The 23,057-nt window shown below is 41.3% G+C and overlaps 1 protein-coding gene across 1 annotated transcript in view; it reads left to right on the forward strand.

Annotated features, from left to right (window-relative positions):
- Positions 1–274: 274 nt before the first annotated feature.
- kcnh5b (potassium voltage-gated channel, subfamily H (eag-related), member 5b) overlaps positions 275–23,057 on the forward strand; it is a gene marked incomplete at both ends in the record, with an annotated part of 154,500 nt that continues 131,717 nt past the window's right edge. Inside the window, 4 exons of the mRNA XM_080414800.1 lie at positions 275–347; positions 8,330–8,453; positions 11,497–11,603; positions 12,949–13,077. Of these exons, the coding sequence (XP_080270926.1) occupies positions 275–347; positions 8,330–8,453; positions 11,497–11,603; positions 12,949–13,077 (433 nt within the window). The remainder of the gene's footprint in view (positions 348–8,329; positions 8,454–11,496; positions 11,604–12,948; positions 13,078–23,057) is intronic.

Consider the following 23,057-nt stretch of genomic DNA (forward strand, 5'->3'; position numbering starts at 1 on the left):
GCTGCTCGGTGCCACGCATGCGTTCTTGGGGCCAAAGCGGGCAGAAAGAAAGAGCGGAGGCAGCAGAATGCAGCGCGCTGTGCGGAGACTCTCCTCCCGGTGCCACAGCAGTCAGAGCGCGCCGAGCAGCCAAGACGCGCGGGGTTACAATGAGCTTCTCCGTCCCTCCGGCTGATACCCGCCCACTGATCCGACTCGTACCGACCGCCAGACCCGCAGCCAGCCGTCCCCCCGTCCCCAGCCCTGACACACTCCGCTCCCCGCCGACTGCAGGATGCCCGGGGGAAAGAGAGGGCTGGTGGCACCGCAGAACACTTTTTTGGAGAACATCGTCAGGCGTTCAAGCGGTGAGTCTCTTATCAGTGCGCCACGGCTGACTGTACTTTAGATAAGATTGTGGTGTCCCGTAATAACCCCCTTTATTGCCTTTTATACATGGTGATGATATTTGTATGTTTAAGCTATATTAGGCTGATGTCAATAATTTCTTTTTATAACGGCAATGTCACTACATTCAATGCCAGATCGATTGGGGAGATAGAAGAGCCGCGCGACATTACTTCTAAACACTAATCAATGGTTTTGTTTAGGGGCAAAAGTTTAATTTAGTATTTTTTTGTAATTAATTTCAATTGAAGCCCATCAAACTGAACAATTTGAAGCAGCCCAAAAAAGCTAGAATCAACCACTTCTGTTCGAATCTTTCTTTTTAATCTGAATTATGAGAGGGGACTATATTCTTCTGCTTTAATAGCATATATATCCCTCAAATGAGTTGTTCATGTATGCTTTGCATCATCTGAGCTGAGATGAGAGCTGTATTTAACTCACAAACATAGTGTAAATTATCCTAAATAAATAAATAAATTATCCTATTTAGTAAGAAGCAAGTGATGCATGACTATTTGACAAGAATGTTATGACCAGTCCAGAATGAATAACAAACAATCAAACAAACAAAAAACAAGCAGCATTTCCAGAACCTGCACAATATTATCCATTGATATGAGAATCTGGTGTGGTTTTTTGATTGTGGAGAAGCGGCTTGGCATCAAGCTGGGTATCACTGTATCAGCTGGGGAATGAGATGTATGATTCTTTATTAGACAGACACCATCAGTTGAGTAGTGGGCTAGTCAAGCATATAAATTGGCATTTGTAGGCCTACTTGAATAAAGGGAATTACACAATACTTTTATTCTGAAAGACTAGAATAGCATGGAGAAGGCTGGGGGTCTTGCCCTGTAGAATTCCAGCCATCCATTTTGGCATTCTAAAACAATCTTAACATTTAGAATGCCATATAACATTGTTATGTCAGTTACATTCAAGTCTACTGGGGACCTGCACTTATTCCTGTGTAGCACTTGGTCTGGCGATAATTGAAGAGTGATTGGTTTAGTAGAAGTCGTGCTTCTGTCTTTTTCCCTCTGCATGAAGTCACTGAAGTAATTGGATGAAAGTCAAGCTTACCAGATATATATGGTTGAGTTTGTTCTAGAATCCTGTGCAGGCATTGTACTCGGTTCTCTTCCGTCCATCGCAACCCCACATGAAAAATGACCACCATTAGGTTCAAGGACTGAGGTAATAGGTGATTGATTTAAATTCGTCCTGTTTCTGCTGAAAAGCCACCTAACTAATTGGCTCAAGTTCTAGGCGGAGGGCTGATACAGTAAGGTTAATGTTGCTCACCTCCAGTAAGCAGACCCATCATTAACCACATGAACCCTATGCCCCTTTCAATGGGTTAGTATTTAGAGTATAATAGGTTAAGAATGCTGCATTCCAGTGTCTCTTTCCCCTGCTATTGAATGGAGCAGGATGGGCCACTCGACCTAAACAGGCTGGTACCCACCACAATCTCTTTAGAAGTGCTGACATGGAATTTGTATGTGACAGCGACATGGTCCAAATCCAGCCAGTTTCAGAGAATGTTTTCTGTATTTCTGGGTGGACATCCTTGTTGTAACCCATATAAGTCTAAAGTATCCTAAAAGTTCTAATGACAAACACTTGGAGAATGACGGGAGTCTCAGTAGGTAAAATTAGCATTTTATGCTTTTTTAAAGTTATTTTTGGGGCATTTTTAAAGGAACACTTCACCCATTTTCAACCTTATCTTCATATAAATGTTCCTCATTAATGCTTATTATAAGATGGCACAATTTCTGTCGACTTGCTCTGTCTCAGAGGTGGGCTGTGGACAGTTCAGAAACCTGCCTACCATCATTGGTAGGCAGGTTTGGTCATTTCAAACAAGATTTCCGTTTATTTTCTTTTTAAAATTGCTGCAAGAATAATGGCTTCTGTTTCAGTGTGCTAACTTTCCTGGAAGAGAGAGGCTGTATTTGCTTGGACTCTCCATCGATTATATCATTGTAGGCAAGTTTCTGAACTGTCCCCACCCTTAATGGTAAATTTAGATCTGGATCTGTATTTGTTTCCATACGCTATGGCTCAGTTTCAGATAAAGTTCTCAGAATCTAATTTGGTTACTGCTCAGGAGGAGGTAGTACTAATGGAAACAAAAAAACATCACATAACTTCACAGGTTCTGGAAAGTTTCAGGTTATTTGAAAATATATATAGCGCCTTTATCCAAAGCACCTTACATTCACTCATTCACACACCATGCAAGGCAGCAACCTGCTCAATGGGAGCAGTCAGGGGTTCATTGTCTTTCTCAAAGACACTTCGACACTAACCCAGGCGGAGCCGGGGATCGAACCGGATACCTTCCGTTTCCCAAGCGGCCACTCTACCGCCTGAGCCACTGCCGGCCACCTCTGAGACACAGAGTGAGTAGATGGAAATTATGCCATCTTATAATGAGCATTGGTGAGGACCAGAAGTGATGTTTATGGGAGCTTCCTAGTGTTACAATTTACAATTTAGGCATTTAGCAGAAGTGATACAAGGAATGAGGGGGTGAGGTAGAGTCTGAAGAGGTGAGTTTTCAGACCGTGGCATTAGTTGGGGAGAGGGTCTGTAGTCCTGACTGGGGAGGGGGTCCGTTCCTGGCTTCGGAGTCGGCTAGAGTGTTAACCAGGGTGTCATAGGGAAGGGAGCAGCAGACATTCTGTGTTTGCTGATGTAAGTTTGCAGGACGGGTCATCAGCAGCATTTTGAATAGGATGCAGGCATCAAATGTAAGTCAATGAAGGGATTCTGGATTAATTGAAGGGGTTTGAGTGAGCATGGTGGGAGACCAGCAAGGAGGGAGTTGTCAATAGTAAGGCCTGGAGATGACTGAGGCGTGGATAAGGAGTTGTGCAGACTCTTGTTGAGAAATGGTCTGATCCTCCGGCTGTTGTACTGTGTAAACCACATGCATATCATTTATAGGAAATTCAAACTCTTGGGTTTCGCCTGATCGTATTGCAGCAACAAGAAAAAATAGAGTTGTGCGTGCGTGCACACACACACACACACACACACACACACACACACACACACACACACACACACACACACACACACACACACACACACACACACACACACACACACACACACACACACACACAGAGAATGCAGTAAAAACTGCACAATGTAAGGTTCCTATTTGGGTGAGTGTCGGGTGCCCATGTGTGTGTGATTTGTAATATACCGTACATAATGTGTGAGTGTAAGGTGCTGTGTGTGCTATAGATCCTCCCTTAATAAATGTGTATGTAGTTGTTTGCTTGTTTGTGTATGATTGTGTGTGCACACCTGCCTCTGTGTGTGCAGCGGGCAGACAGACACACAAGCCTGGTTGCCTGGTGGAAAAATCGGTCCTGGAGCCTGCTGGTCCGGGCCTTGAGGCTACAGTACCGCTTGCCAGACTAAAGCAGTCGCAGCTGAAACAGTTCATGGTTGAGGTGGCTGAAACAGGAGCCACCACGGTGTTGTCGATGGAAATTGAAAGATCCTGCAGAGGGCAAGACTTTCCAGGGAAGGAGAGAAACTCAGCCTTGTCCGTGTTGAGCTTGAGTTGGTGCCCCAACCCCCCACAATACACACACACACAACACACACACACACACACACAACCAGGATTCAAAGGATTTTCTCATGTTAAAATGTCTTCATGTGGATGCTTTTATATTTTGTGTGCATCGTGCATTAGTACTGCAGATGATTCATTATTGAATCTCGTATGGACGTGTCCAATGAGAATACTTCAAGAAAGACATTTTCATCTGGTCTCTGAACTAAGTAGTTACCACAACAACATCATCATCATCATCATACAATAATTCCCCAAACCTCTGTCTGTCCCCGTCTGTCCCCAAAATCTCTTTTGCCCGCTTCTCCTCAGTGGCTGGAGCAATTGATCTGCATTTGCACACGGCCATTGATCATTAGCATGTGCACGGAACAGCAACACCTGTTTTTCACTTTCTCCAAATGTAAGCTGTTTATTAGCGTTTTTATGTGAAAGAATTTGGGCTATGGGAGCTATCGTCGCCATGCTTACAGCCGTCGCCATGGTTACAGCCCCCCAAGCTATGGGATGAATGATCAAACTGTGCATGCGTCGTCGTCTGGCACACACAGAGAACGAGCTTAAACATTTTTACAGGGTTGCCAGGTTTTGCGAGAAACAAGCAGCCAGGTCTATGAAAACAAATCCCCCGAACCAAACAACTAATCTTGAGCAGGGAGCACAACTGTGCCAAGAGTTCAGCGAGGATACTGTAAAGAAATAAAATATATTCTGTAGCCTACAATACAGTAGCGGTATTCTGTAGCTGTCACTAGTACGCCCATGCTTCCACTCAGGGGGCTACAGAACCCCTAGCAACACTTCCTAACAACCACAGATGTTTCAGCAGTATGGCAGCAGCACCCAGGGTGCCTGTCTGTTTGCTGCTCTACTGGAGCTGATGCCGGGTTTGTTCAGATCTACCAAGAAGAACCATGGTTGGAGGGAGTTAATTGGTTTGTATTGTATATTAGTAAAAAGTAACATCTTGACGAACTCGAATGTTTTGTTGTTTGCTGGACTTTTTGTAGCCCCTTTGTTTGGCTGGTAAACACAAACTAAGACACTTGAGTATATCAATATAAAATCACTCCACCACCAAGGTCACATATCTCATTGAATTACATTTTTATTTAATTAATACAAAATAAAAACTTAATTCATTGATTTATTAATCATATAGCAGTGTTGAGTTTTGCTCCAATTGTACTCATTTGACACATGTACCTCATAATCACAGTTCATAGACTACACCTATGCATACTTAAGCACCATGGACAGCAACGCTGTCGCAAAACGCACACCATCCAAGTTTTAAACCCCTTAAGCTATAATTTTTACTAAGACCTAGGCATTGGCTTTTCATTAAGACGGGCAATAACAGTAAATAACCTGGTCTTCCCTCGCTCTCTCTCTCTGTCTGTCTCTCTCTGTCTCTCTGCCTCTCTGTGTCTCCACCCCCCCCCCCACCCTCTCTCAGGATGTTAATGAATGGACTCACTAAGCAAGTGTGGTGTAGGCAGTAAAATCAAACACATTTCAAATTGTAACCTATGATTGACCGGTGATACAAACATAATTGATACTGAAGGTATTAACAATCAGACTTTGCAGATTACAGAGAAATATGAATGACAGAAATCCTTTCAGATTTATGTGAAGGATATTACAAAACCGGGGACATGCATTGTGTGCGCATTGCAATGTATTTTGTATTATAACATTGTTGTAACCTTATTGTGTATCAGTCACAGTGACTGATACATTGTTATAGAGACTTTGTCTCAATGTATCTTTTACTGGTTAATACACAAGGTTTAAGGTTACAATCTTATAATACATAATTATTTGTTGTAAATATATTTTGGGTTTTTTTCTGCCTTTATTGATAGTACAGGAGATAGACAGGAAACAGGGAGAGAGATGGGGAGAGACATGCAGCAAAGGTCGTCGGGAATGGGAGTCGAACCCGCGACATGCATTAGAGCCTATATGTGGCATGCGCCTGGACCGCTAGGCCAGCGGGCACCCCTATAATACATAATTTATGAAATTCTGATTATCACAACAAATATCTTATTCCCCACTCCAATTATTATTAAAAAAAAAAGCTAATGTATTCTTTTTTTTTCTTTTTACCTTTTATGTTAATAAAAAAGAAAAGCATTCTGACTCAGCCACATGTATATGGTACATATATATATTTGAAACAAACTAAACTATTATTAATTATGACTATTATTACTATTATTGTTGTTGGTATAAACCTTATCAGTTGGTGTCATTTTGGCAGATGGTGGTCATTGGGCCTTCTAGTCAACACAGTTTATGACTAAGAGTTTGGTCATGTTTCCTGACACCTCTATCTCCTCCTAGTTATTTGGCTGTCAACTTGGCCACTAAGTAGATAAATATCAAATACTAAGATTGTTTGATGTGAGATATCCCTCGTCTCCTTCTCCAGGCACTTTGCCCGTGTTTATATTTCTGGGCTCCACTGTAGCCTCTATTCCCTGGAGCCATTCGTGTTTGCTGGCCAATGCCTTTCGGTCGGCCAGTAAACACTAAGCTACTATGATGTGTTTGACCATGAACACCACCACAGGAATGATTCCAGTGTCTCCCATACACAGTGGTGTAAAGTAACTACCGTAAATCCTCTAATAGTGACCCGGGCTTTTATTTGTTTCAACTGTAGCGGGTACCAGGTTTTTATTGAAAGGAGGCATATATAAGAGAGAGGCCTATATTTTATTTTTTCGAAAAAAGGCTTGTATTATATTATTATTGTATTGTATTGTACAAAAAGAGGCTTGTATTAGAAAAGAGGCTTCAACCTCTTCAACAACGCCCCCAGTCATTAATAGAGACCCGGTTTTTAATTGAATAGAGGTCACTATTAGAGGATTTACGGTAAGTACATTTACTCAAGTACTGTACTTCAGTACAATTTTGAGGTATTTTTACTCTACTGGAGTATTTCCAAATTTCAGTACTTTTACTTCTACTCCACTACATCTCAGAAACAAATATTGTACTTTTACTCCACTACAATTATTTGAAAACTTTAGTTACTAGTTACTTTGATTTGACTTTACTAGATTTTGATTATTATTATAAAACATACATTACCCACTTCAGCCCTATACATTTCAGCCATTTGAAAATAGCCGATCTACAAGCTCACAAGCTTGTAGATCAGCTGTTTTCAAAAGATTTTTATGCATTTGAAAAATGTAACATCCTACTATCCTCCTATATTTCTACAAACCTCTGTAGTCGTGAGGCCAAAACCGTTCTGCCCGGTTCTCCTCAGTGGCTGGAGCAATTGATCTAAATTTGTACACAGCCATTCACCATTACCATGTACACGGAACAGCGAAGCCCGTTTTTCGATTTCACCAAACATCAGCTGTTTATATTTAAAAGTTTTTATGTAAAAGAATGTCGCCATGGTTACGGCTGCCCAGCTGTGGGATGGCCCTGCGAGCTATAGGATGAATGGCTCCCGGGTTGCCAGATCATGTGCGCATATCCCCCCACGGGTATGGGCTAGTTCTACATAAAGATTACTTTCTACTTTTGGTACTTTAAGTACATTTTGATACAAATGCTTTTGTACTTTAACTTGTACATTTGGAATTCCGGACTTATACTTGTAACAGAGTATTTCTACATTGCGGTATTGATACTTTTACTTAAAATACGTGAGTACTTTTCCCACCACTGCCCATACAGTACATATTAGCTCCGTGTCAACCGGGTCTCTAAGCCTTGGAATGGAGGATTCTGAGGTACTTCTGCTGCTGGGTTTGCACACCACTGCAGAATGTATGTGACTCGTCAAACACGACCTGCCATACAGTAGGCTATATACCATAAGCTATTATCCCATTACAGTGTACAGTGTACCAGCACTCAGGAGCTAACTCTCTTTACATAGGGAAATCCTGTGGACTGGCCTGTAAGGGTCCGTTTAGGTCGACCGTTACACTCTCAGATTTAAAACAACCAGTTACACCATACAGTATCAAAATGCATGTTATACAATGTCATGTGGGTCCTGTATATCAGTGTAGTATTTTTCTACTGTCGCTCGGTCAGTTGTAATCACTTTATGTTCAGTATCTCTGTATCAAGATCCAAACCGATTCCTTGTATGAACCTCATACTTGATAAAAGTGCTTCTGAAGTCACTATCGTGCCCTGGATCATCCTTCGTGATCAATAAATAATCTGTCTGCCCGTCCGTCTGTCTGTCTGTCTGTCTTTCTGTCTGTCTGTCTGTCTGTAAGCACTTTCAGTACTTAACATCTAGTTTTGACATGAGTTGTGTGTCTCCTGTGTCCCTGACAGAGACCAGTTTCCTGCTGGGTAACGCCCAGATCGTGGAATGGCCTGTAGTCTACAGTAATGACGGATTCTGCAAGCTGTCAGGCTTCCACAGGGCAGAGGTCATGCAGAAGAGCAGCACTTGCAGGTAGGTACTGGTTCTGAAGATGAAGTTGATGATGATTCTCTTTCTTTTGACTATTATTAAAGGTAGGGTAAGTGATATTTTTGGGTAAATTTATTTTTGTTAAAAAGGTTAAAGTACGATATTCTGATAGTAATCATTGCTACTGAGCGTTTGTTCAGTCACAGGGGTCTCTCCAGCTCTTTAGTAAACAGAATATAATACATTTTCAGGTAGGTGACAACATTTAAGCCAATCAGGAGAGAGTACTGAAAATGCATTTTCTGTTTAATAAAGACCTGGAGAGACATGGGAGACTCCTTTTACTGATCAAACACTCTCTAGCAATGAGTACTATCATAATATATCGCTATTTAACACTTAATTTAACCAAAGTAAATCACTTACCCTACCTTTAAGTCTGTTGATTATTTAATTACGGTGATTCAATGATACTAATTTATGATCACAGTTAGCAGCACAGTGTAACTGGATGATAGATGCATTAAACCTCATCTGAGTAATTACTGTTAAATTACAGGGACTATATGGAGTGTATTGTACTGTATATTATAGTATTATATATAGTATATAGTATTATATAGTATTATGTCAGTGGATAATTTTATATGGCTTAAGGCATTTATTATTGAAAAAAAGGTCATGTTTTTATGTTACACTTATGTACAGTATAACAATTACACAATTGCATTCTTATTAAGGAATTAAAAAAGGTTCTAAGGATATACAACCAACAAATTATTATTTTTCGAAGCATGCTTCCAGCATGCCTCCAGCTCCTTCTTTCACAAAGCTCCCACTTATCCCAGTCAAATTCGCTGAATCGGTCCCTTTTCTTTGCCATTATTTAAATGCGGCGTGTAGATGAAGAATAAGTGAAAGGGTTTCTTTGTACCACCCCATGCTCAGTAATGACCACTAGAACCGCAGCGGGGGTGCCTCGCAGTGCTGTTTACACCTTGCTCTGTTAGTTTAATGCTTGAGAGCTCCCTTTCCGACATGATGTTGCAAAAAATGTGAAGCTCAGCAAAGTCACACTGGCATAAAAAAAAAAGAAGCTCCCATAAAAAAAAAAGAAGCTCCCAGCATCTGGTACTTTCTGCTCACTTCTGAGTGAGAGATGCCAGTGCCACTACTGCTGTACCTGCTGCTGTTGCTTAGTAAGGCCTCGTTTATACTTAGTCATGCGACGGTGTCCCGTGCCCAAAATAGCAGATCTACAAGCTCAGAGTGTGTCGCATTAATGTTTCAGTGACGGAAGTGGGACACGGCTGACATCGTTTGTCTGCCCCACAAGCTTAAAGACATTGTCCTTCCCACCTGTCCGACAAAATGTTTAAAAATATGGACTCCAGAGGACCCAGCTGTCATTGCTCTTTACCTGCTACTGCAGCTGGGCGTTGAGGGCCTGTTTATACTGTAGCCCCTGGCTAAAAGCCTCCCCTGGACACTGAGCTGAGAGATAGAAGAAGGGCCATTGACTTGTTTCTCCATCCACTTCCCTGCTTACTGGCCAGTGGCTGAGGTGGAGAGCTGAGAGCAACAATCCCCTCACATGTGACACTGAGATGGACAGAGGTGAACTACTGTCATAATAGGGGTTCCAGCAGTGACAGTGGCCTCCTAATGGTGCGGGTGGAAGCTTTTATTCCAGGGTGATTCTTGGTCTGTGTGTTTCCCACAGTGACCAGGAATAGAAACTAATGCAGTTCTAACAGTCACTGTAAAAAGGCATGGTGCTGGGTCACAGCGCGCCTGTTGCTGTCCATCGGCGGTGGTGCTGAATTCATCGATGCATATAGAGCATCGAATCCCCACCTAGGGCCGGTGCCCACTGGTGGGCCCTGAGGATATTGCAAGTGGGCCCCCAAATAATTAGCAAAACACAAAGATTTTAATCATAATATAACATTAATGTAATATATATTATTTAAATCATTCATTTTTGTGTTTCGGCCCCCTCTGTGATGAGTGTAATGCCTGTTTTATGCACTGTTGTATGACGATATCGCCGGGGAGTTATTGCAGACCAAAAGCAGCCGATCTATAAGCTTATAGGCTATTTTTGGTCTGCAATGCTGACATGCTGTGATACGACAACTAAGTATAAATTAGGCTTTAATCTGCCCCTGGCGTGCACTCTGCCTGTGTGTTTGTCCCACTTATAATTCAGCTTTTCTCTGGGTTTCTGTCCTGCAAGTCTCTGCTATACCACTGGGAATGAAAGTAATCACCCATAATAATTATATTAGCAGTGATTAGAAGAATATTTGTCCTCTGAGGGATGGTTAGACGCAGTGCGAGATAAGCCAAGATATGTAAGCAGATAAAGGGAAGTGGATAAATAACGACACACTTTTGAAGGGGCACAAGTTCACAAACACGTCCACTGTAGGAATCTCTACACTGTAAAATGCTGAGTGTCAATGTAGCGCCGAGAGTTAAACAAACACTCTGAATTTTACACTGTTGAGCTCAAATTGTAGGATCCCTTATTAATGGGATTTACCAGCTTAGAGATTGCTTATGGAAGGACCAAACCGCACACGGATGATACTGGTCCTTACTCCTTTGTAGTCCCCCTAGTGGGACTACAAAGGACAAATTGAAATTAATTATAGTGTTCATGACTAAATGAATACTAATGAAAGGTTTCCTAAACCTAATTCTTTAATGTATTTTTTTCCCCCAAGTATTTGACAATACAATACAAAATAAGTGGAACTGAATGAGAGAGAGTGAAATGATGCAATTCAGCTGTAGAGTGTGTTTTGAGCCTCTGCTGAAGTGGGCAAGTGGGCTAACGAGCAGACCAACAAATTCCCCCCATACACACACACAAGACACACCATCTCCAATCTTGAGCGAACTAAACATGAAAATCTATGGACACTGTCTAGCGAGATGAGAGATCGACAAAGCCATTCCAAAGATATGTGACATGACGCAGGGGTTTAGGGTTAAAGGGCAAAGGGTCAGGTCAGGTCAGCATTGATTGGTTGTACTGGATGCAGGTTTATAGTCTCACTGCTCGTTTCCTTTCCAGTTTTATGTACGGGGAGTTGACGGACAAAAAGACCATAGATAAAGTCCGACAGACCTTCGACAACTATGAGTCCAACTGCTTCGAGGTGCTGCTGTACAGAAAGAACAGTGAGTACAGTCATCCAGTTCGTCCATGTACACTGTAAAATCCTGTGTTATTGTCTCCGCCAGGCCGAAAGGCATGGCGAGAGAGTATGTTTTACCCCCTGTCCGTCCGTACGTCCGTCCGTGTGTCCGTCCGTCCGTGTGTCCGTCCGTGTGTCCGTCCTGTCCGTCCGTTAGCAGCTAATCTCTGGCACCGTTGGCCCCGGCCGCTGCGAAACTGTGCACGCACACTCCCTGGATGCCAATTCAGAACCTCTGGCCCAAATTTTTCAGATTGGCCGGTTATAGCGCCACCAGGAGGCCGATATGTGCAAAACACATTTATTGATACTACTCCTACAGATTTTGTCCAAACATCACACAAATCGGTACACAGTATCTCTATAGTCATTTGATCAACACGGATTTATCCGATTTCCCATATTCCATCCTGATTGCCTAAGATTGGCTTCCAAAGTTTGCAGGATTGGTCCGTTTTGAACAAAATGCCTCAAATCATGAACGCAGCTTGCGATTTCCGTGAAATTTCACACGCACATTTCTATTAGGCCGAGGAAGAAATGCCACCCTTTTCACATTGGCCTGTTATAGCGCCACCAGCAGGTCTAATTTTACAAAACATATTTTTGGAACAAAATGCCTCAAATCATGAATGCAGTGTTCGATTGCAGTGAAAAGCCCTTGAACAAATGGCACCCTTTTCACATTGGCCTATTATAGCGCCACCAGGAGGCCACAATAACGTACCTGACCTGGCGGAGACCTGTGCTCCGAGGAGCACTTTTTCTAGTTTTAACTCTGAGAGTTGCAGACCCATAAGGGTCCATTTGGTTACGCTTTTACAGTTTCAGTTAAATTGTCAGTTAAAACCCAAGCTTGTAGTGCATTTATACATTTGATATAATTCATAAAAGGACCCTACTGGATTTGTTATAAAACCTTTCTTTATGGATACCGCTACTTTCCTAGTCTAGCAGGTTGTTAATTACATTTGCCTGGTATACCATGTCAGAATAATCTAAGTCCCTGCTTACACACTGAACCCACCAAAAAAGCATCTGCACACGCGCTTTATTGCAGACGCGGGTTTATGCGCGACTGTTCTCACCAAATCCGGCCACAGCGGGATACCCTATATACAATGTATAAAACGCAGTCCATGCGCTGCCAGTGAGAGCGGCTACATGGAGGCCGTTCTTGCCGCGGAGCAAGAAGACCAGGGTCCGTGCGCTTATGCTTGCGCGCCTGGTGGGTTTTGTGTGTCAGACAGCAACCAGCCGTACACTGAGGTGAGAATCACTGATCTTTGGCCGGTTTGAATTCTTAAACGCTCAATCGTTGTTTGCAGGAAGTCCAGTGTGGTTCTACATGCAAGTGGCTCCCATCAGAAACGAGAATGACAAGGTGGTTCTGTTCCTGTGTACTTTTAAGGACATCACCGTCTTCAAACAGCCAATAGAGGATGAAACCCAGAAAGGTGAGTCCTCTGCTTGGAGCTCTGAGAGACGTGCATCTGCATTTTATCATTTTATTACACACAGAGCCCAACTTCCTTTTGTCTTTTTTCTAAAGGCAAAGGCACATTTAACCACTTAACCACCCTCCATTCTTTGTAAAACGGACCGGAATTACAACTGTACTTTTTTCACTCTACACCAAATCTCTTCGGCAAAAATAGCCAATCAGCGCGTTTGTGATTGGCTATTGTTCCCCCCAGAATATGGATGCTGCGGTTCAAGTGTTTAAAGGACCATACCAGTGTTACTCCATTTCATTGTCCATAGTCAACATTGACCACATAGTTTACAGAAATCTTGACAATTTCTCCCCAATTTGCTTTTTTAGATATTGATATTTATAATGTAAATATTTGTCAATGTTGTTGGCTAAAACTCACTGTATTGGTAAAAGCCCTCATCAAGCTACAATTCGAGTTCAAAATGCAGCACTTGTAAGGAACTATTTCTCCAGGTATATTGATAATGATAATGTTTTTTTTTTGTCTAGCGCTTTTTTAAACATGTTCAAAACAGCAAACAGCAAAGCTAAATCAGAATACAACTATACAAGGCAACAGAAAACAGATTTAAAATAGGGCTATCATAGGCAAATCCATAAAAAAAAAACACTTGATATAGTATGTCTTCAGAAGTGTTTTAAACCAAGGCACTGATGTTGCTAAACTTAGCTCCTCTGGTTGGGCGTTCTAAAGCCTAGGACAGCAAAAGCCTGATCGCCCCTGGTAATGAGGCGAGTTTTAGGAACAACCAGGAGGGCCCTATCTGAGGATATACAGTAAGGCTACGCACAGGCTTATAAGGATCAGCATATCCGAAATGTAACTGGGAGCCTGTCCATGCAGGGCTTCAAAAGTGATCAGTAAAACCTTAAAATTGCTTCTGAAGCTCACGGGCAACCAGTGAGGGCAGCGAAGATGAGTGTGATATGGTCAAGTTTCTTAGTGGTAATTAACAGTCTAGCAGAATAATTCTGTACTAATTGGAGACGGGATATTACTTTTTTGCTGAGGCCAGGGTAGATGGAGTTACAGTAATCTAAGCGAGATGCATCGACATATTGATATGCAGATGCACACATTTGAATGGCATATATTCAAGTAATACACATATTTTAGATAAAGTAAACGGCGTAGTGACTTTAAAAAGGGTGAATTAATCCCTGTCAGCTTTAAACTCTTTTAGCGTGCTTTTCCACACGTTTCAACATGAAAGACAGTGAATGGCAGGATGTTAAAAATGTAGGATGAGATCTACTTATACGTATACTGTGCATATACACTTATGTTTAAAAAAAATAATAATACAGGGGCAATCTCCGCTAATGGCTAGAAATCAAAATGAAACCAAAAAGAAAAACACTGCTGAATATCAAAGCATCTCATCTTGAATCACAACAAAATGGAAATGTCTCGAGCTGTCGTCTTGTGTTTTTAAGAGCGTTCCACTGCTGACAGCAGTAACAAGCGAGTGTGGGTGGTTGACCCTCCTCTGTTGCCTGTTTGACTGATGCACAGTGTCAGCAGCACACCCCGGGGCCCTGTCGTTGGCGCTGATAAGAGGCCATGTTTGCCCTTTGACAAGGATCCTGCCCAGTTGCATGGGACCCCCACCGAGACTATCAGCCCTCCGCCCCCACCCAAGCCCCCCATCGCTGTCCCCTGAATCCGTTTTATGCAAATACATTCTGTAAACAGACACGCACCATTACTGACAGATAACACGCCTACACGCATGTAAGATGCGTACGTACGCGTGAATATCCACACACACACAGTACAGTATGTAAACACAAATACACCTGAAATACACATATGATGTAGCCTACATACAGATACATGGATATATGGTTCTATATGGATATATGGCACGCACGCACGCACGCACGCACGCACACACACACACACACACACACACACACACACACACACACACACACACACACACACACACACACACACACACACACACACACACACACACACACACACTAATTCCCCTCACAAGTTCAGCACAGGGACCTGCTCTAGAGTCATGGTAGCTGTGTAATTGGCTTATTTGTTCATTATGTGTGCTTAATGGTATGTGATTAACACAGGCTGCACATGCAGCTGATGCTTACAGTAAGAACTCATGCCAACATGTCATATGTGCACTTTGCTGTGGATAAAATCCTCTGTATTAATTTAACCACATGTCTTAGTAAGCAAACATTCACATAAAATTGACGATCTACAAGCGTCGCGACGCGTTGTGAGCTGGTAGATCGGCCTATTTTTGGTGAAGAGATTTTGGTGTAGAAGTGGAAAAAAGGAGTGGGACATGGATAGAGCCCTGGTGGACCCCGGTCAACGAAGTATACAGTATAGGGTTTAAATGGTTAACTCTGAGAGTGCATGGGTCCATTTGGTTACATTTGTTCACTCTTTTAGTTCACAAATGGATAAATTAACAGACACTGCACCATGACAGACACTCACAGGGCATGAAATGACTTCATTATTCTAAAAGAGTTTGTTCCAGAAATGAGAAGATTTGGAGTCTGAAAAGTGAAAACATGTTTTGGTCTTCAAAGGAGAGTGGGCGGCCCACTTTCTCTTCTTTGACTGAGACAGAAAAGATGAAAAGCTGCGAGGCAGACAGAATGAGGAGGAAGAGGAGGAAAGCCTGATTTACACTTAGTTGCGCACGGCTGTCGCACACCACAACACGCTTGTAAATTGGCTATTTTCGGTAAGCAACACACAACGCACAACTAAGTAGAGATCAGGCTGAAGGCTCTGAGTGGGTAAGGGCATGGAGGGGGGGGGGTCGGCCCTGAATTGATAAGGGCTTTGGGGTGGGGGGTGAAGAAAGCTTTGAGTGGGAGAGGCACATGACTATAGAGATCATGTCTACTGATTTGCGTGAAATTTGGATAAAATCAGAAGGAGTAATATAAAATAAATGTTTTATTTAAGTCAGCCTCCTGGTGGCGCTATAAAAGGTCGATGTGAAAAATGCAGGTTAAAGGTTTTTCCTTGGCCTCTAGGGGGTGTGCATACAAAGTTGTACACAGATTGGTGCAGTTATAGGTAAAAACACAAATTGGCCTGTTATAGCGCCACCATGAGGCTGATTGGACATTTTTCAAGTGACATTTCTTCCTCGGCCTAGTGGGAATGTACGCTAAATTTTACGGAAATTGCACGCTGGGTTCATGATTTCAGGCATTTAGTTCAAAACGGAGTACTCCTGCAAACTTTGGAAGCCATTCATAGCCAATCAGGATGGAATATGAATATGTGACGTTTGGACAAAATAGTACTGTAAAGTAAAAAAAAATGTTTTGCAAAGAGCGGCCTCCTGGTGGCGCTATAACAGGCCCATGTGAAAAATTTGGGGCAAAGGTTCTGAATTGGCATCCAGGGAGTGTGTGTGCACAGTTTCGCTGCGATCAAGCCAACGGTGCCGGAGATTAGCTGCTCACTGAAGGACGGACAGACGGGACGGACTTAAAGGAGAATTTTGGACTAAAGTTTTCTTAACTTTTCTATGACGTTATGATATCTTAGGATGAATGGTACAGTAGAAACATTTCACAACTCCACCCCTGAGCCGCCACAGCTTAAAAGGTCCGCGGATAGCCTTAGGTTAGATCACATATTTTAATAGCTTTTTTAAAATATTTTTTTGGTGAGATCTGACGTTCATAGTGACAAAACACTATGCAACCAAAAAAAAAAAAAAAAAAAAAAACAGCGAGACTTCTGTTTTTTTTTTTTTTTTGGACAGTGTTTTGTCACTATGAACGTCAGATCTAAAAAAAAAAAAAAAAAAGCCATTAAAATATGTGATCTAACCTAAGGCCTATCCGCGCACCTTTTAAGCTGTGGCGGCTCAGGGGTGGAGTATTTTCTACTGTACCATTCATCCTAAGATATCATAACGTCATAGAAAAGGTAAGAAAACTTTAGTCCAAAATTATCCTTTAACCCACTGCTCAGGGATAGGAGAAGATGAGACAGAGAGTCGGATTCAAACTTGTGACATCAGGCGTTCACGGCACAATCCATGCAATACGAGTCAACATTGTCATCATTAGTCCTACTGGTGTGTGTGTGTGTGTGTGTGTGTATGTTTGTGTTGGGAGATGCTCTGCTGAAGGGGGTGGCAGCTTAATACCCACTAGAGAGAGAGCACGCGCGTGTGCACACACACACACTCACACACACACACACACACACACACACACACACACACACACACACACACACACACACACACACACACACACACACACACACACACACACACACACCCCATCATCTCTGGCTGGGTGCTCTTGCAGCTCCATGCGTCGCAACACGTCAACATCAGCCCAGTGGGACAGAGATCCCACACTGCAAAAATTTCTGTTTTAACAGGTCATTAAAGCTGCAGTAGTGATTTGTTTTATCTCGTGAAGTGTGGGTTAGTTAGTTAAAGGGAAAATGTTTCCCCAGAACTGTTGTGAGAAGTATGAGAAAATCTGACATAAACTGTCCTGATGTTATTTGGCAGAGAGTAGACACTTTTACATAGGCTGTTCTTCTAGGCATAGGCTGCTCTGTTTTCACAACAGAATGATAGGATTCAGGTTAAAAATAGACAAAGCTGCCCTTTTAGTTTATAAACATGCTCCGTATTTCTTACCTCAGTATATCCACTCACTACCTTGGCTTATTGCGTTGTTTGTTTCACTCATACTGTTTGTGTTCCCCATGCATGTGCAGCACATTTTTGCACTACAAAGTGAAGCTTTGTAAGTGTTTTATCACCTATCCCAGTAAGGTGACTGCTTTGTCTGTCTTTGTTTCTGTGTGTGTAACAAAACTATTTAATTAAGCGGGGGTGGGGGGGAACTATGGTAAATAAGATTTGTTTGGTCTTCTTGGGTTGGATTTTGCTGATGTGTTTGAAGGACACTGAAGGTGGACTTTGTCGTTTTCTTTTCACACTGTCAGTTGCTCTTTGTTTGTCTAAGTGTCATTGTCCTATTTTTCATGTGGTACCTTAACCAGTACCAGTTCCTGTATGTCCTACCTACTGTACTGGCAATAAAGTGCTACTGGGAACAATTTACACCATTTTTCTCTCCCCTAATTTAGCTGTTCTTCCAGTTGACTTTTCGCAAAACCCTGCCCCAAAAAGTCTGGGTACAATCCTACCTTAGCATGTGCTTGCTAGTTGAAGAAGGTCTTTCAGACATTCACAAAATGAGGAAACGGTGTGCAAGAGAACGACTGTTATACAAGGCTGTGTTGGTTGCATTTTAGGATTTGATTGAGATCTGTACGTTTTTGCATTGTTGTGTCCCCTTCCCTGTTCATTTCAATATTATAAATGTATCCCTGCACTGCATATTGCAATCCCATTTACCTCAATCTGGAGGTTACTTGCATCGCTGGCAACATACTCCGAATGATTGTTCAGATACTCAATGCGCTCGTAATTTATATTGTTTTATTTCAACGATGTGCTAGCAACTTACCATGGACTGTATTTAAGAAAGGTTGCATGAGGATGTTAGTACCTCTATAATCCCCCTCTGACTGGGACTACAAACACAACCAGGTGGTAATTAATTAATGGGGACAGAGAGATGGCACATCCTTTGGCCACTGTTTTTCTCTTTGATAGATGTTTTAACTGCAAGTATACTCATATGTACAAGATTCTGTTAATTTGTTATATTATGCGCGAACACTGGAAATTGTGTTCCCCTTGATAGGTGATCATTCTAAAAGGTTTTTAAGCTTCCAGCACGCAGCGATACTTTTTTCGCTGCCGTAAGCCTAATAATGCTTGCTTTTTGATCAGTATGGCATACTACTTGCTACAGTACAGTAGTTCCTCCACTGTAGACTGTACAATCCGTTTTACAACCATTCTGTTACAGTCTTCCTCGAGGGGAGAAGAGTCAATTTGCTGCCTTGGCTAATAGCACCCAGAGCTCATTTGTATCTATGGCTCTCTAGAGTAGAGCTTTGGCCATTAAAGCATAGAATACAAGTAGTACATATACCTGCTCTGACCCTGCAGAAGTGCAATAAGTTGCACAACCATTACAACTGTCTTCCTGGAGGGAAAGAAAGTAAATGAGAAGGAACACCTCGGATAAGAGCACACTGCCTTATGTGTATGTATGTACAGCATATAATAGAACTGTAAAGACCTACTCGCCCATTGAAGATATAAAGTACAATAAATTACACAACCACTATTACATGGATGTTCCCAGGGGGTAGAAGCACTGCTCTGTCTAAAGGCTAATATTGTGATTTTTATTTAAAAATGATTGACTGTTAACTGTTAAAAGGGTTGTGTGAGGAAGTATAAATCAGTCTTAACAATGCCTGAATTATCTGACTCCATCATTTCCTGGTTTTGGCTATTACAGTATTAAATAATTATAATACGTTATAAAACAATAATTATAAAACATTTAACTTTTTCAAATGTGACGCATGAAAACTTTTAATTTGAAATTGAATTGTGTGAAAATGTTCTGGAAATTTTGCAGAGTAAAGCCAAATTCAAATATTCTACTCTCCTATACTCTACTTGCTCCGCTGCTGGGGATGTACAATAAGTTACACAAATGTCAATACCGCAGTCTTCCTGCAGGGCAGGAGCGTAATTGAGAAGCAGCGCCTGGATTTAAGAGCACTCTATTTATTTGTATCTATGGCGTGTCTTTGTGCAGGCGCCATGGCCTGTATGGCTGACTGTACAGTGTTCTCAACCCAGTGCACAAGAGTGGTCAGTGGCTGGATTTACCCCCATTCCAGGAGGACGAGAATAAAAGGAAAGGAAGTAGGGGTATTTCAGACAGCTTGAAGCCCCCTGGGTTAAAAGCTATTCCAAAGTCCAATTTTAATGGTGTAAATGGTCCCCATCAAAGGGGCTTTGTTCGATCGCTGTGCGTGACAGCAGTGTGCAGTTTCCCTTTGTTGTGCTACACTTTGACCTTTTAAGCATTTTGTTTATTTTTAGACCAGCAAAAGTAGCCTGGGGGCATCATATTGTGAATGGATTGAAGTGGTTCATCTGTTAATTCAGTAGTGACAATCACTTCTAAAAAATAAACAAAACATTTAAGATACATGATAATAAAACTTTATATAGATGGCACCTTTCATACATACTGTAGAATGTGGATTAATGCAAGATTGAGTTGAGATCATAGACCATCTCAAAACTACTGGTTTTAGAGCCATACCATCTATTCTACACAGTAAGATCCTCAGTGATGTATTTAACCAAATTGACCCGTATGGGCATGATTCAGTTTTCTGGGAATGCAAATCCATGCCTCTGCTTTTGATTCCCCCCTCTGGCTATTCATTTTCATGGCCAGTGGAGGAAATCTTTTATTCCTGCTTCTTGTCAGACTGGATTAAAGGAATCCATTTCCTTTTGGGAAATGATATCTTTGATTTATGTTTGATAATGTCACAATAAAATAATTAATAATAATAATAATAATAATAATAATAATAACACATTAATCCACATTCTACAGTATGTATGAAAGGTGCCATCTATATAAAGTTTTATTTAGGGGACATTTTCAAAATGTGTCAAAATGTGTATGAAAAACATGGGTCAGCATTTGTCCAAATGTGTCAAATATTTTCACTTAAAATACAACAAAGTATACAGGGCTTAAGTGGTTAATAACAAGATGGAAATAAATGCTTAATGGAGTTACGTTAACCTAAACCAAAATGGGTAGAAACATGGAGTAGTAGTGTGTGCTTCAGTGTAAAGCTACAGAAGATGAAACATTGAATTCACTCAGTCTACAAAGCAATATTATAGTAATTTTCTCTTGGCATCTCCACTACACTGTAGTGGTAATAACATTAAATAATACTGATTGCTGTATTGGTGTTGCGCTTTTCAAAACAGCACTGTAAAGTGTAGACAATAAAAACACCCTGAATGACAAGCTATAATTACGAATAGTAGTCTACAACAGTTAAACATGAGATTAACTACTGTACTTGAAACCAAGCGTCCCTTTTCTGGGCATGTAATATTAGGTGAACATTTGCCAAAAATAGCATATCCACAAGCTCATAATGCATTGCAATATGTACATTAAAAGCAGACAAATAAGCTACTGTACATTCACCAACTGTAGACCTACAGTACATGATTGTCTCATGTATTACATGCTGTACAGTATGTGTATTACTGGAACATGATTTCACCCTCAAACGTTAGCTGGACTGAGAAGGTGCTAGGGTGACAGTGTGCATTACATGGTCATAATTAGGTAAACGTACATCCATGTACATCCATATAAAACGCTAATTCAAAAGGTTGTATTACAGTATGTACAGTATATCCATGTAAACTGTCGCTGGTGCAGGAAATGGAATAGAAAAGTGTGCCCAAACAATTCATTGTTTTTAATATGCAAACAAACAGGCAAACGGGAAACAATGTTTTGATCCAAGTTTGATATTCCTCTGGTGACCTGAGTAATAACACAGGTGTTACCAATGATAACACATAATTAAGGTTGTGTTCCATTCAGGTCAAACAGAGTCAGGATGCTGCTCACTGACAGGATGGCTCACTGGAAAGGCTCTGCTCTTTGTTTCTTTATTTGCTACATTTCACCAGGTATTACATTTTTTACATATCTTTTCAAGTTTTGGTTTATACTTTGGCCAGCCTTCATATCCTGTTTTTAGACAATCCTAAAATGTTTGTATTGATATTGGTTTTTCACACCCTGTAACACTGCACACTTTACGCTTGATACACTTTTTCACTTTATTGTAGTCGTTCGTATTATACCCTGTGTTTATTATATTGTTCAGTTTTTTTTGGTTGCTATTGTTAGCAGTCTGGTGGAGCATGTCACACTAATATGTATGACTGTGACAAATAAATCTCTTGAATCTTGATCTTGCTACACGAAAATGCAACAGAATCTTACTTAGTATCATTGGGAACAGCTGTGTTTATCCTACAATCATATCCATGTGGGCTATGACTGCCATGAAAAAGGTCTATAGACAGAATTAGATCTGCTATCAGGTCAGATTGTAAACAATATGCGCTGGCGGGAAGAGTTTGGGATAATTTTAGACCATTCTGTTCTCCATTACAACTCCCTGTGGAGTCTACAAATGGGTTTCAAAGGGTTACTTTGATATACCATGTATCAAATATTAGCAACACACTAGTAAAAATAGCACCTCTTCCTTCCAGTTAATTGCCAAAGCTTAAACATGAAATCTCTGTGGGTCCAATTACTAAAGATACAGTATGAAAGAGGCAAACTATATATACTGTGGCCTCTAAAATTGCTGAAAGTAACCCTTTAAATAGGTTAATGTCTCTGTTTTGTTATGTTTAACTTTAAAATTAGTACAGCGTGTTTCTGTGCTTAGGGTTTTGCGTGCATAACCTGACCCACGTATTAGTTTTTGTATCAATATCAACAAGCAACATAAATGTTCAATGTTTTCTAAATTTTCTAATGAAAAGTGAAATAACTAATTACATTATGAGAATTCTAAGACAAAAACATTCCATTTTAGTTGGAGCTGTTGCCCTGTGTCTCATCATGTTTCTTGTCTCAACACCTGATGTCATACCTGACAGTATTAATTGAACTCAGATAGTGTATGGACCTTTATGAAAAAGAGAGGGGGTGGGGGGGTGCATTTTACAGTTTTTTTTTTACAAATCTTGACACATTCATATCAGTACATTTCCCAAAAGGAAATGCATTTACAAATGAATAAATTAACCCTGAGGATTCCACTGTGTAGGCTCTAACCTGAGCTGTCGACATCTGTCTGACTCATCAGGCCGCCGTTGAGATCTGCTTATGCAAACGTATGCTAACGGCTCGACCAATTTATGCCTCCAAGCAGGTGTGCGGTGCGGCGGG

Source organism: Gymnoscopelus braueri (genome assembly GCF_963280865.1).
Source record: "Gymnoscopelus braueri genome assembly, chromosome: 19".
Taxonomy (NCBI): Eukaryota; Metazoa; Chordata; class Actinopteri; order Myctophiformes; family Myctophidae; genus Gymnoscopelus; species Gymnoscopelus braueri.